General features: G+C 32.6%; 2 protein-coding genes across 2 annotated transcripts; one reads left to right on the forward strand and one right to left on the reverse strand.

Moving 5' to 3' along the window:
• Positions 1–24: 24 nt before the first annotated feature.
• On the reverse strand, positions 25–838 carry LOC128036173 (non-functional pseudokinase ZED1-like). The gene is made up of 2 exons (XM_052627068.1): positions 782–838; positions 25–435 (listed from the first exon to the last, which is right to left on the reverse strand). The coding sequence occupies exons 1-2, from the start codon at positions 836–838 to the stop codon at positions 25–27; spliced, it is 468 nt and encodes a 155-aa protein (XP_052483028.1).
• Positions 839–1,098: 260 nt separating this feature from the next.
• LOC128036174 (uncharacterized) lies at positions 1,099–9,553 on the forward strand. Its single transcript, XM_052627069.1, has 9 exons — positions 1,099–1,271; positions 1,338–2,017; positions 2,123–2,206; positions 2,611–2,773; positions 2,912–3,383; positions 6,850–6,945; positions 7,538–7,652; positions 8,307–9,122; positions 9,210–9,553. Exons 1-9 carry the CDS (start codon positions 1,099–1,101, stop codon positions 9,551–9,553), a joined length of 2,943 nt encoding a protein of 980 aa, XP_052483029.1.
• The last annotated feature ends 5,740 nt before the right edge of the window (positions 9,554–15,293 follow it).

Below are 15,293 nucleotides of genomic sequence, written 5' to 3' on the forward strand. Positions count from 1 at the left end.
TTAATGTCACGGTGGATAACTGGTCTAGAAAATGCTGTGTGAAGATGTCACTGCATTTGCTAAATCCATTGCAATTCTCAACCTGCATTTCCATGGCAGTACTGGCTTAACATTTGTTGCAGAGAGAGATCTGGAGAGGCTTTTGCATGCAAATTCGTAAACTACACTCGGATTTTGGGTCTCCAAGCAGCATCCTAGAACTTTCAAAACATTTTTGTAACCACTCATTTGTGATCCTATGACAATATCTTTGTAAGCATAATATTTCAATCCAAGGGGATAATGACTATCATACTTCTTAACAAATATTGGACGGTCCTTTAAAGAGACTTTGTACAATCGATAACCACCGTCATAAACTACAATCCGATTTCCATCATAGCAATTTGTTGCTATGATAATTTCTTCTGTAGGGAAATGACGATGGGGTTGGACCTGCCATTGTAGAAGGCAACGTTCTTCTAATAAAACCCATCATAGAAATTTGTTGATAAGTTTTTTTTTTTTTAATTATAAAGGATGTGTGTGTGAAGGTAAAAAGATAAGCCTTCTCCATTATTCACAATTTTTTTTTTGTTTTTCTTTTGTGTACTCTCTGTAACAAAATTTACACCAACAGTGGTATTCAGAGCGTCTTCTTGAGGGCTGTGAGGTTCTACTGCTATTTTTTGGGTGTTTTAATGGCTTCTTCTAATGCTATTTCAACATTTGTTTCTATTTTCACGGTAACTCATTATCATGTTTGGGCACTTAAGATGATAGTTTATTTGAGATCTCTTGCCTTGTGGAACGTTGTAGAAACTGACGAAGATCCACCAACATTGAGATAAAATCCCATCATTGCTCAGTTCAAAGCTTATGATGAAGAAATCTTGAAAAAGGATAAAGCCTTAACATGCATTCACTTCGGGTTAGTAGATCACATTTTCACAAGCATTATGGATCTTGAAACACCAAAGGCTGTTTGGGACAAACTCAAAAGAAACTTATGTGGAGGTGACAGAGTGAAGAAAACAAAAATTTTAACTTTAAAAAGAGAGTTTATAATGCTGCAAATGAAGGAGGATGAGCTGATTAAAGATTATTTCAACCAGGCTGATGGTTATTGAAAACCAAATCAGACTTTATGGTGAAGAATTGCTTGATGAAAAGGTGGTTGAAAAAGTCATGATCAATGTTCCTCAAAGGTTTGAAGCCAAAATTTCAACTATTGAGGAATCTTGTGACATGACGAGTCTAACTATTGCTGATCTTGTTAGCAAGTCAGAAGCGTAAGAACAAATGGTTTCTATGTGAGTCCATGAGTCAAGTGAAGGTGCTTTTCTTGCTGCTCATAGGGGAGTAAAGTTCAATAGCTCCGGGAAGAAATTTGAAAGCTCAAGCAAGGGCAAAGATGTTGTTTCTGCCACTAGTGGTCAAAATGGAAAGTTTTTAGCATGTCCTATTTGTAAGATGACAAATCATGCTGAAAAGGATTGTCGATTCAAGGAAAAAAAAACAAGTCCAAATTTCAGGGTACTTTTTGCCAAAAGTCTTGACATACTGAAAAGTTTTGTTGGGTCAAGAAGAAGCAAGCAAAAAAACAAGATCAACAGCAAGCAAATGCAAGGTGAGAACCTGTTTATGGTTTCTCATGTTGTTAAACCATCTAATAACTCTATTTGGCTTATGGATAGTGGGTGTACCAGTCATATGACACCTGTGGCTGCATATTTTAACTCACTTGATAAGTCTTTTAAAACAAGTGTGAAGTTGGGAAATGGTGTTACGACTCAGGTTCAAGGCAAAGGTTCAATTTCTGTGAATACTCTACAAGGTAAAAGGAAAATCTATAATGTTATTTTTATTCCTGATTTAGGCCAAAGTCTCTTGAGCATTCCCCAAATGATTAAAAATGGTTTTAATGTTCAGTTTAAGGGTGATGCCTACAACATATTTGATGTTTGTGGTTTTAAGTTTGCTGATTTGAAAATGCAAAACAATAGTTTTTATTTGAAGCTTGATGTTGATTGTGGATGTTTGTGCTCTGCTAAGGATGATGTTAGTCCTATTTAGCTCAAAAGGATGGGGCATTTTAATCTTAGAACCTTGAAGTATATGCAATCAAATGGTTTTGTAACAGATTTGCCTGAACTGAATCTGTGTGATGATAAATGTGATAGTTGTCAACTTGGGAAGTCACATAAGCTATCATTTTCTCATTATGGTGTGAAGAGAGCAATTATGAAATTAGAGTGCACTCTAATTTGTGTGGTCCAATGCAAACTTCTTTTATGAATGGTAGAAAATATTTTGTGTTGTTTATAGATGATTTGACAAGGATGTGTTGAGTGTATTTCTTGAAGTCCAATATGAATGTATTGTTAACATTCAAAAAATCCAAGAAACTCGTTGAAAATCAGTGTGATTGTAAGTTGAAGGTCTTAAGAACAGATAATGGTGGAGAGTATGTGTCTAATGAGTTTAATGATTTTTGTAGAGACTTTGGGATTCATAACCAGCTCACTGTTCATTAACAGAATGGAGTTTGTGAAAGGAGAAATAGAACTGTTTTGGAGATGTGAAGATGTATGTTGTTTGAAAAAATTCTTTCAAATTCGTTCTGGGCAGAAGTTGTATCAGCATCTATTTACTTATTGAACAAGTTAGCAACTAAGGCTGTGGATGGAAAAACTCCACTTGAAGCCCGGTCTGGGCCAAAGCCTTCTCTGAAACACCTGAGAGTGGTTGGTTCTATTTGTTTCAACCATATACCTGCTAATATGAGAACCAAGTTAGTTGAAAGAGCTTGGAAATGACTCTTTATTGGTTATTCTTTTCAATCCAAAGGGTGTAGAGTATTTAATTTAAAAAGCAAGAAAATTGTGGTGAGCCAAGATGTTATCTTTGATGAAGATTCTTAGTGGAGTAGGGAGAAGAATGATGTGCAGAAGCACGGTTATGGGTTAATGCTTGAAGAGGTTGATTTAACTGGCAAGGTTGAACATGGTGTGACTAGTAATGAATTTGGTGTAGCTGATACAGCTGATGCTGAGGTTATCAAAACTAAATCCTTAGTAAATATGTATGAGAGGTGCAATTTTGGTTTTGCTGAACCAATAAGTTTTGATGAAGCTGCAAAGGTACCTGAATGGATTGATGCAATAAAGGCAGAAATTTCTACAATTGAGAAAAATGATACATGGTTCTTGACTGATTTACCTAGTGGTAAACATGTTATAGGTGTGAAGTGGGTGTATCGGACTAAGTTCAATCCTGATGGCACTGTATTGAAGCATAAGGCTAGGATGGTCGTAAAAGGGTATGCACAGATAGGTGGAGTTGACTACGGTGATACTTTTACACTAGTTGCTAGATGTGATGCTATTAGATTGTTGAAATATGTATATATTTTAAATTTATTTAGGTAGATAAATATTATTTAGGTAGATAAGTTTTATTCATATTCTAAGAATATTTTATTTTATCTTTTAGTATTTTATTAGAATAAGGGAATTATTTTCCCAAGTAGGATTAGGACTCTTTTCTCTATTTAAGTTCAGTTTTTTAGTTAATAAAAAAAATAGAACAGTTTTATTAAAAGCTCTCTTGTAAACTTTCATGGCATCTGAGTTAGGTTAAATCTCTAGTAACATCATGGTTAAAACAACCTTCATTGGAGATAAAAGATCTAGCAATCAAACAAAGGAAGAAAGTTCTACCGTTGAAACAACTACCGAGAGTACAATGACTTAAGGGACAGAGGCGTCTCACTTTTCTTTTCAGCTGACATCTCATAAGTTGAATGGCAAGAATTATCTGGAATGGTCGCAGCCTGTAAAATTATCAATTGATGGGCGCGACAAGCTAGGTCATTTAACTAGAGAAGTCAAGCAACCACAGGTGGGTGATCTAAAGATGAAAAAGTGGAGGTCAGAAAATTCTATGATAATTGCGTGGCTTATTAATTCCATGGGAGCATCTGTATGTAAACCTTTTCTTTTTCTCCCAACTGCTAAAGACGTTTGAGACATTGTGAAAGACACCTATTTAGATTTAGAAAACGCTTCACAGATCTTTGAGTTAAAATAAAACTTTAGAAAGCTAGGCAAGGGGAAAAGGGAGTTACTTTTTATTATAATGAGATGATGTCTCTTTGGCAAGAACTGGGTCAGTGTTATAATGATGAATGAGAGTGTCCCGGAGATGGTGTAAAAGCTATAAAAAAAGAAGAGAATGAACGAGCTTATTTGTTTCTGGCTGGTTTAAATAAAGAATTTGATGAAGTGAGATCTTGTATCTTTGGGAAAAAAAACCGCTTCCAAAACTTCGTGAGATTTTTTCTGAGGTTAGAAGAGATGAGACAAGGAGAAAAATAATGTTAAGGCTAGGGTTTGAAGCTAATGATGATAATTCTGCTCTTGTAACTATTAAAAACAATGATGATAGTGAAAAAAGGAAAAAAAAACTTGGTGTGATCACTGCAAAACATATTGGCACACTCGAGAAACGTGTTGGAAGCTTTATGGGAAACCAATTAATGGAAGAAAAAAGAGTGACAATGGTCGTGGTTCACAATTAGGGGATAGCAGAGCTTTCCAAACAACTAATGAAAATTATGAGGGCCAAAGTTCCCTAGAAGGGTTTCCATTCACTAAGGAACAATTAAAGCATCTACACAAGCTTTTTCAATCACCACAGTTTCGGATGAATTCTTCTATTCCTAACTCATCCAATAACCTTTCTTCCTCTTTTGCCCAATCAGGTACTGATTTTCTATTTTTTTCAATGTCAAACCTTGTAAAACAAACATGTGGATCGTTGATTCTAAAGCTAGTGATCACATGACTATTAGCCATTTTCTTTTTCAACTTACACACCTTGTGCAGGAAATAAAAAAGATCAAAGTAGCAGATGGGTCGTTCTCGGCAATAGCCGGGAAATGAACTGTTAAAATTTCCTATTCCTTGGTTTTACATGATGTTTTACATGTATCAAATCTAGCTTCTAATATCATATTGGTTAGTAAATTATCCCAGTCCTTGAATTGTCAAGTTATATTTGACTCATCTATGTAGAAATTTAGGACATGGTCTCGGGGAAGATGATTGGCAATGCTAAAGAATTTGGTGGAATTTACTTTCTTAACGACGACCATCTAAGTCAACCAACAACTACTTTATGTTTAAATTCTGTTTCTGATTTTGATAAGGTTATGGTTTGGCATTATAGGCTTGGAAATTCTAATTTTTACTATTTAAGATATTTGTTACCTAGTCTATTTAAAAATAAAAGTCCTTCATATCACTGTGAATTTTGTGAATTGGCTAAACATCATCGGTCATTCTTTTCACCTAAAAAATATAAAGCCTCCAAACCTTTTTTGTTAATTCATAATGATGTTTGGGAACCTTCAAAAGTCTCAACTTTTTCTTGAAAACATTGGTTTGTCACATTTATTGATGATCATACTCGTATTTGTTGGGTGTTTTTTATTAAAAGATAAGTCTGAAGTTAAAAATGTGTTTCAGTCTTTTTATACTATGGTGAAAACACAATTTGGTGTGAAAATAGAGGTATTTTGGAGTGACAATGGTAGGGAATTTTTTAGTGACCAATTAGGTGTTTTCTTAACCAAATATGGAATAGTCCACCAAAGTTCTTGTACAAATACACCACAACAAAATGGGATTGCAGAAAGAAAGAACTGAAATCTTTTGGAAGTAACTAGAGCCTTGATGTTCACTAGTCAGGTACCACGTTATCTTTGGGGCGAAGCCTTGTTAACAGCTACGTATCTTATTAATAGAATGCCCAGTAAAACTCTAAACTATAGAACTCCTTTTCGCCTCTTTAAAGATAACTTTCCTAACTCTAAATTGATCACAGATTTATCCCTCCAAGTTTTCGGGTGTAGTATTTTTGTTCATCCTTACAACCAATGTAAACTAGATCCTAGAGCAAAAAAACTGTGTCTTTGTTGGCTATGCTTCTAATAAAAAGGGTTACAAATATTATGATCCAATTGATAGGAAAATTATTGTTACCATGGATGTCATATTTGTTGAAACCCAATCTTATTTTGATTCTAATCTTCAAGGAGGGAATTATAGTAAGGAAGATTCTATAATTGATCAAGAAAAGACTAGGAACATACAACATAAAGATTCTAATAATGGGGAAGGCAAATTTATGATTAACACAAAAATTAATGATGTTAATGTTGTTAATAAAAAGGAGTATGAAGGTGTAGAGTCTGATCATGAGAATAAAGAATAAACAAAGGAGTTAATTGTTTACACAAGAAGAAATCAAAATCAAGAAATTGAAATCCACCAGATTCATCACCAAGAATTCGACCTGCAAGATCGTGTCAAAAGTCCAGGTAAAGCTCATAGTCCAGCCAATGAATTTTTTGATTTAGATATTCCAATTGCTAAAAGAAATGGTGTAAGAAATATTGTCAAATATCCCATGTCTAACTTTGTTCCTATAAAGCCTTATCATCGACATTCTCAGCCTTTGTTTCGTGTCTCGATACTGTAAAAATACCCAAAAAATGTGAAAGATGCTTTAAAGGTTTCTGAGTGGAAGGAGGCTATTTTAGAGGAGATGCACGCTTTTGAAAAAATAGGTACATAGGAAACAATGGAATTACCTGTAGGGAAAAAAAAAGTGGGCTGTAAATGGGTGTTCACAACCGAATTGAAACCAAATGGATCTTTAGATAGATACAAAACCCAGTTGGTGGTTAAAGGGTACACTCAAACATATGGGATAGATTATCTTAAAATATTTGCTCTAGTAGCCAAATTAAATTCTGTTAGAGTTCTTTTATCAATTGTTGTTAATCTTGATTGGTCTTTACAGCAGCTAGGTGTGAAGAATGCTTTCCTAAATGGGAAACTTGAAGAAGAAGTTTACATGGATCCTCCTCCAATTTTTGAAGAAAAATTTAGAACTCGAGTATGAAAACTCAAGAAATATTTGTATGGTCTAAAGCAGTCTCCTCGAGCTTGGTTTGAACGGTTCATTCAAGTTGTTAAAAAACAAGGTTACTCACAAGGGCAAACTGATCTCACAATGTTCTATCGACATTCACAAAAAGGTAGAATAACAGTTATTATAATTTATGTCGATGATATCATTCTTACAGGAGATGATGTGGATGGAATAAGGTTTTTCAAGGAGTATCTAGCATTGGAGTTTGAGATCAAAGACTTGGGTCCTTTGAAATACTTTCTTGGAATGGAAGTTGCTCGATCAAAGAAGGGTTTTGTAGTCTCTTAGAAAAAAAATGTGATTGATCTTTTAAAATAGGCCGGGATGAGTGGTTGCCGCCCAGCTGACACATCAATTGATCCAAATGTAAAATTCAAAAATAAAGAAGGTCGATTAGTTGATAAAGGGTAATACCAAAGATTAGTTAGTAAGTTAATTCACTTATCACATAGAATGCCAGACATAGCTTTTTCAGTAAGCTTAGTGAGTCAATTCATGCACTCCCCAATGGAGGAACATGAAGAAGTAGTGTTTCGAAAAGGGCTTATTCTTGAAGAGTTCACCTGGAAAGGGCTTATTCTTTAAGAAATCTGACCAAAGAGGAATTGAAGCTTATACAGATGCAGATTGGGCAGGCTCAATAACAGATAAAAGATTTACATCAGGATACTGTACATTTGTTTGGTGAAACCTTGTGACTTGGTGAAGCAAAAAACAAAGTGCTGTAGCAAGAAGTAGTGCAGAGGCTGAGTTTAGATCAATGACTCAAGGAATTTGTGAAATGATGTGGTTAAAAAGAATTATGGAAGAGCTGAGGAAACAAATAACTTCACCAATGAAATTGTACTGTGATAGCAAAGTTGTCATTAGTATTGCTCACAACTCAGTCCAACATGACAGAACTAAACATGTTGAGATTGATAGACACTTTATCAAGGAGAAAGTGTGCATGCCGTTTGTTCCTTCAAAACAACATATTGCTAACATATTCACCAAAGGGCTCTCTAAGACAAGCTTTGATTTTCTTATAAGTAAGTTGGGCATGATTGATATATATACACTAACTTGAGGGAGGGTGTTGAAATATGTTTATATTTTAAATTATTTAGGTAGATAAATCTTATTTAGGTAGATAAGTTTTATTCATATTTTAGGAATATTTTATTTTATCTTTTAGTAGTTTATTAGAATAAGGAAATTATTTTCCCAATTAGGATTAGGACTCTTTTCTCTATTTAAGTTCAGTTTTTTAGTTAATAAAAAATAGAACAATTTTATTAAAAGCTGTCTTGAAAACTTTCACAGATTACTCATTGTTATTGCAGGTCAATTGGGCTGGAATGTGTTTCATTTGGATGTAAAATCAACTTTCTTGAATGGAGAGCTTAAAGAAGATATCTATGTTTTTCAACTTGAAGGCTTTGTGGTTGTTGGAAAAGAGCATCAAGTGTACAAGCTTAAGAATGCTCTTTATGGCCCAAAACAGGCACCAAAGACCTTGTATTGTAGAATTGATTCTTATTTGCAGAAGTTGGGTTTTCAGAGGAGCATTAATGAAGCTACTTTGTATTTTAAGAAATGTATGAATGCTGACTTGCTTGTTGTTTCTCTTTATGTTGAGGATTTGTTGGTGATGGGAAGCAATGATGAAGCTCTCTTAGAATTCAAATTGAGTATGCAAAAAGAATTTGATATGTCGGATCTTGGCTTGATGAGCTACTTTCTTGGCATGGAAATTCATCAAAGGAAGGTTGATATTTTCATTTCACAGGAAAAGTATGCCTTAAATGTTCTAAGGAAATTTAAACTGGAATTTTGCAGAGGACTTGGCTCACCAATGCCTCTAAAATTGAAGTTGTCAAAGAATAATGGTGAGAAAATCTGTGATCCTTCTATTTACAGAAGCATAGTTGGAAGCTTACTTTACTTGGCTGCAACACGACCTGATCTAATGTTCCCTGCAACATTGCTATCAAGGTTTATGAATTCACATTCTGATGTTTATTTGGGAGTTGCTAAGAGGATTCTTAGGTATGTGAAGGGCACAACAAGTGAAGGGCTGAATTATTTAAAGGTAGGAAGTGTGAAGTTGACTGCATATTTTGATAGTGATTGGGCAAGGAGTTTGGATGACATGAAGAGTACATCCGGGTATGTTTTTAACCTTGTCTTAGGTGTAATATGTTGGAGTTCTAAGAAGCAACAAGTTGTGGCTCAATGAACTGCAGAAGCAGAACATATTGCTGTTGGTGCTGCAAACCAAGCAATTTGGTTGAGAAATTTGCTTTCTAATCTTGGTTTTGAGCAAGAAAGTGCCACTGTTCTTTTGTGTGACAATAAGTTAACTATTGCTATTGTTGAAAATCAAGTTCAGTATGGTAGAACAAAGCAAATCAATGTGAAGTTTCATGCTATTCATGAGGCTGAGAAAAATTTGCTGATTAAGATGAAATTTTGTTCTTCTGAGATGCAGGTTGCTGATTTGATGACAAACTCTCTTTCAAGGAATAGAATTTCTTTTCTCAAGTGTGAGCTTGGCATGTCCAATATCAACCTCAAGGTGGAGTGTTGATGTATTTTGAGTTTGATATTGGGAATCAAGTATATATATTTTATGTGTCAGTTGCTTTAGGCCTTTAGTAATAGGCTGCTATTAGTTTTCTCTTCTGTAATTTTTTATTTTATTTTATGCTTTATATGTTACTCTAGTGTTTGGCAGCTGGAAAGTTTTTTTTTAATTAAAAAGGATGTGTGTGTGAAGATGAAAAGATAAGGCTTCTCCATTATTCACAAAATTTTTTGTTTCTCTTCCTCTTTGTAACAAAATTTACACAACTTTCTTTACTTGCAAATTCGTAAACTTCACTCAGATTTTGGGTCTCCAAGAAGCACCCTAGAACCTTCAAAACATTTTTGTGACCACTCATTTGTGATCCTATGACAATATCTTTGTAAGCATAATATTCTGATCCAAGGGGACAATTACTATCGTACTTCTTAAAAAATATTGGACGTTCCTTTAAAGAGTCTTTGTACAATCGATAACCACCATCATAAACTACAATCCGATTTCCATCATAGCAATTTGTTGCTATGATAATTTATTCTGCAGAGAAATGACGGATGGGGTTGGACCAACCATTATAGAAGGCAACCAGTTGTTCTAATAAAACCTCTCCATTTTTGTCAAAAAGTATCTACTTCTTTTCATGTCTCTTTACTTTCAAACATGAAATCATCTTGTCTGAAAGTAGACTTTTGTAAAGCCCTGATAATTACATCAAGTTTACATCATTTGAGTGTTGCATAGTTCAGGAGAAGGTTTGCTTGAGTTGACTTTTTCTTTAATTAGACCAGATCAAATATAGAAACAAAAACATAAGATGCAATGAAGAAAGAAAAATTCACCTGGGAATTTTGGTTACCAAATGAAGATAAAGGAAGGCAGAAGATCCATGAAATCAGAGCAATAATCTTGAAAAGTGAACCAAATTTGTTGCAACGAAAAGCTACTGGAAATCTTACAGGTCAATTCCATAGACAAATATTTTCCAATAGTTTGATATTTGAGAAGAAATGCAAAGTCATTATAGGAAATTTCCATCAATTTGTCTAGCACTTTCCTTGGACTTGTCTATAGTAATTACTAGCACTAATGATATAATTGGCTTGGTATTAAATAAGGGTAAATTTCACAGATAGTCACCCAACTTTCAAAAGTTTTTCTTTTAGGAATCTGAAGAAACATTCAAAAGTTTTTATTTTAGGAACCCGAATTATTATTATTTTTTTTGCAATTTAAGCACCCACGTTATGTAGTTTGATCATTCTGGTCACTCCTATTAAAATTGTAAAGTGAAACCTGACTTAGAATTATTCTTAAATTTTGATTTTCCACATAATTTAAATGAAATAAAAAATTATCATTTTAGTCCCAATCTTTTCATATAAATGGGGTTGAACCCTAATTTAATTTTTTTCATATTCCCAATTTTCCATTACCAAGAAAAAACCTTAATTCATAGATTTCTCTTTTGTGATTTTTTTAATCATTGGCTATTACTATTGATTCAAATTTTCCTTTTAAGTTTCAACCTTATTTGATTTGTAGAATTCTTGAATTTTTTTCTTTCAAATATAAAATAAAGTGTTATTTTATGTTTGCAAAAGATTGATTTCTTCTTCTAAAACATCACCCTAATTCTTCCTTCCCTAAAATTGTCTCCATATTTCCTTCAAAACCTCTTATTTTCAATAAAGTTTCAATCTTTAATCACCTTTGATTTTAGATTTTCTTTTCTTCGTTTCTTTAAACACTTGTTGTTAAAAAGAAAGAAAAGATTAGCGGTTTCTTGCCATAAAATATAGAAAAGAAAAAAAGTATAAATTTTCTCATATATTATATATTTTTTCTTTTTCAGTTTTCTTTGCTGCTTGGTCAAAAAAATAAATATTGAAGAAGAAACTCCATTCAGACAGTTAAAAAAAAGTCCCAACCAAATACACAGTATTCATTCATGGACTAGATTAACAGGTCAGGCACAATCCATAATCAACAAAAACCAAGATGAAAATAGATGGGGTTTTCTTGAATTGAATTCCAAACTCTTACAAAAATGAGTTGGGAGATAATCCAAAATTTCAATTGCAAATATCTCATGGGCTTTCTTTTTCATTTTATTTAAAGCCGAAACAACAATTGATGAAAGAGAAATCATGAAATATTGAAGGAAAAAATTTGAATGCTTCTTTTGGACTAATTTGATCTTTTTTGAGCTTGTTGTGTATGAAGGTTTGAGATGAAGCAGAAGATGGAAAATAATAAAATGTTTTTCTTTGCAAATTCTAAGTTCAAATTTGAGAAAGATGGTTTGGATATACGGGCACTTTCAACTATTTAATTTTTATTTTTATTTTATTTTGGTTAATAATTAGTTTGGAAAAAAAACATATTTTTAGTCTTTTAAAGTGATATGCAACATTTATAACGTGATAAATTGTGCTATGTGGCATCCAAGGATTGGTCTACGCATCAAAAAATGTCATGTCAAATTTTCGTTAGAGATTTTAATATGAGTGATCAAAATGAACAAACTAAGTAAAGTGGTATGCAACACTTATGACATGATAAATTGTGCCATGTGGCATCTAATGATTGGTTTACATGTCAAAAAATGTCATGTCAGATTTCCATTAGAGATTTTAATAGGAGTGACCAAAATGAGTGAACTATGTAATGTATGTACCTAAATTGCAATTTTTTTATTTTGGGTGCCCAAAATGAAAATTTTGGTAGTTGGGTGACTATTTGTGTAGTTTACCTATTAAATAATGATATATATAGTTTGAAATTGAAAATAATAACACATACACAATGTATCGAGTTGACTTGTGACACAAACTCAATCAATGAAATTATCTATACTAGATTATGACATACCCATGATGTGGGTGAAAAATAAAATTATATAACAAATATATTTATAAAAACGTGATATAAGTAACACATGAGGCTTTGGTTGAATGATAAAATGTAAATGTTAAAAACTATAGAGGCTTGGGTTTAAATATTATTATATGTTTAAATTTTTCTATAAAGATATAAAATGACAAAACACCCTCAAACTAATATAATTTACTTTATAAAGGGTATTTTTGCCATTACCTAATTGAGTTGGTGCTCGATTGACTCGTGACATCAACTCAGTAAAATGCTTAATATATAATAATATAGATACATAGTACACGATGTGGGTGAAAAACATAGTTTGGCCTTGTTTGGCAATTGGCTGATAGTTGATTGCTGATTGCGGTGGCTGGTTTGACCTACTGATTCTATTAACTAATTTTACCAATTGATTCTATTAACTATTTATTTTAAAAATGTTTGATAAAACTTAGCTGATAGTTGAAAGCTAATAGTGTAAAATGAAAAATAAGAGCATGATATATTTTATTGTTAAGTATTTATTTATTTATAATATTTTAGTCTTTATTGGGTGAAATTATTGAAATAAAACACTATTACCAAGGAATTAAAATATCCATTATGAATATTAATTTGTGAACATTTTTGAAAATTTAAATAAACAAATCTCTTAACTTCCTTATTTGAAAATATTAACATTGTGGAAATTTGTAAATATTAATAGTGTATCAATATAATTGTAAACTACATTCTTAGTGATAATTATGTCACACTCTAAATAAATTTGTTAAGTAGCATATTTCAATTAATTTAAAGTTGCATAAAAAATCATTTTACATAAGTAAATTGAAAATATATTAAGAATACATAAATATTCAAGAAATAGATACATGTGGCAAAGAGAATAATTTTTGAGCAAAGCATGTGGCAAAAAAGAGTAATTTTTTAGCAAGCATGGTTAGATATGTCATTCCACACATCTCATTCAAATTGATTGATCTTCAAAGTCGGGCTTCCATATATCCACAATATCAACACAATTCAAAGCCAAAAGATTTTGGTTCAATAAATTGTTCACATATTTTTGTTAAGGTTAAATTGTTTTTAATATGCAAACAATTTATTGAACTAAAATCTTTCAGCTTTGAATTCTGTTGATATTGTGGATATATGGAAGCCTGACTTTGAAGGCCAATCATTTTGAAGAAAATATCATTGGAGATTGGATTGACTCAGATCACACAATTAAACCCCTTAGATTATGGAGAATTGATCGAGATTGCATTGAAGACTTATTTGAAGAACAAATCTTCAGCAATCCACTTTACATTGGCCTTTGTTAGTATATAACTTTGCTATTTTGTAGTTGTATTATTAATGGGCTGGATTGTAATTGATCACTAGTATGTTAATAAGTCTCAAAAACTTCTATATATTAAGAGACTTGTATAGCAATTTATTGTTCATTAAGGAACTTATTTTGTGAGAGCACTTGAAGTGTAAGTAGATCGTGTTTACAACTTAAATTCTCAGAGAGAGAATTTAGATGTGAGTATTATACTATTGAGGTACAAAGGCAATGTATCTATCCTTAGAGAGTGATAGGGTATGATTCACTTGTTGTATCATGTATTAAAGATAGTGGAATTACTCACTAAGCAAGGCTCCGCAAATGTAGGGAAACCAAACTGCATACACAATCATATGTGTTCATTGTTTACTTTGTTTACTTGTTTATTGCAGTGGCAACTACAATGGCCACTACAATCAAGAACTTCCATTCAACACTCAGTTTAAAAGCAATTAGCAATTATTAGGTTTCAACAATTGGTATCAAAACTACCCGCTTAACATATTTAACTACCAACTTAACATAATTAGTGGTGATTCCTAGTGTTGTTAATTACTAAGCAAAGGAAGGATTTTTGAATACTCATGTAACGCCTTCAACCCAACCCAAATCACTGGGTCTGGATTTTAGGTATTACATCACGACACTTAAGAATTGATTTTAACAGACATCGCATACTCTTGATTTAAAGCATATTTCTTATTTATTTTATAAAAGGCTTCATTATTAAAGTAAAGTATTTAAAAAATAAAATAATACATCAGACTTATCATAATTTAATTACAACACAAAATTTTACTAAAGACTGACTCTAGGAGGCATAATCCTACTATACGCCACTTTTCCAAATTGGCCAATGTATGCATAATAACCTAGTTTGCCCCTTCTATGGCAAATTCCTGGTGTCATCCGTCCTGGCGATATCATTCACTACAATACCTGAAACATAAACATAACATTTGTAAGTTATACAAACTTAGTGAGTTTATATACAAAACACCTTTAAACTTTTCTTACTGAATTTTACATCCTGAGTCTTTGGATTGCCATTTTTGTCTTTGGCGGATACTTCACAGCTTCAGTTATATATACTTTATACATACTTACACGCCACTTACCATTCTTTACTTATTATCTTTCACTTAACTCTTTGGCTATCTCTAGACCTTACTTGAAGACACAATCTCTTCTATTATTATCAAATAACCTTGAACGTTTATTCCAGAACAGTTGATCACTAGTACTATTCTATTGGCGGATTCTACTTACAAATCTTTTATTTGGAAGATACCCTTACTAAGTCTGATAATCATATCATATCCTGTAGACCAATGCATACTCATATCGATGAGAACTATTCTAAAATATTTAGAAGAATTCCACCACATCCTTGTTACATAATACCAGGATAAACCAAGATGAGAAACAACTTAGATTCCATAAGATTTCAGAAAGAGCCATGATACCATTCAGATCTGATAGATACCAGATACTCAGGTTGACAAATGCATATATCTTTCATAACTACAAATA

Source organism: Gossypium raimondii, chromosome 13 (assembly GCF_025698545.1).
Source record: "Gossypium raimondii isolate GPD5lz chromosome 13, ASM2569854v1, whole genome shotgun sequence".
NCBI classification, from domain to species: Eukaryota; Viridiplantae; Streptophyta; class Magnoliopsida; order Malvales; family Malvaceae; genus Gossypium; species Gossypium raimondii.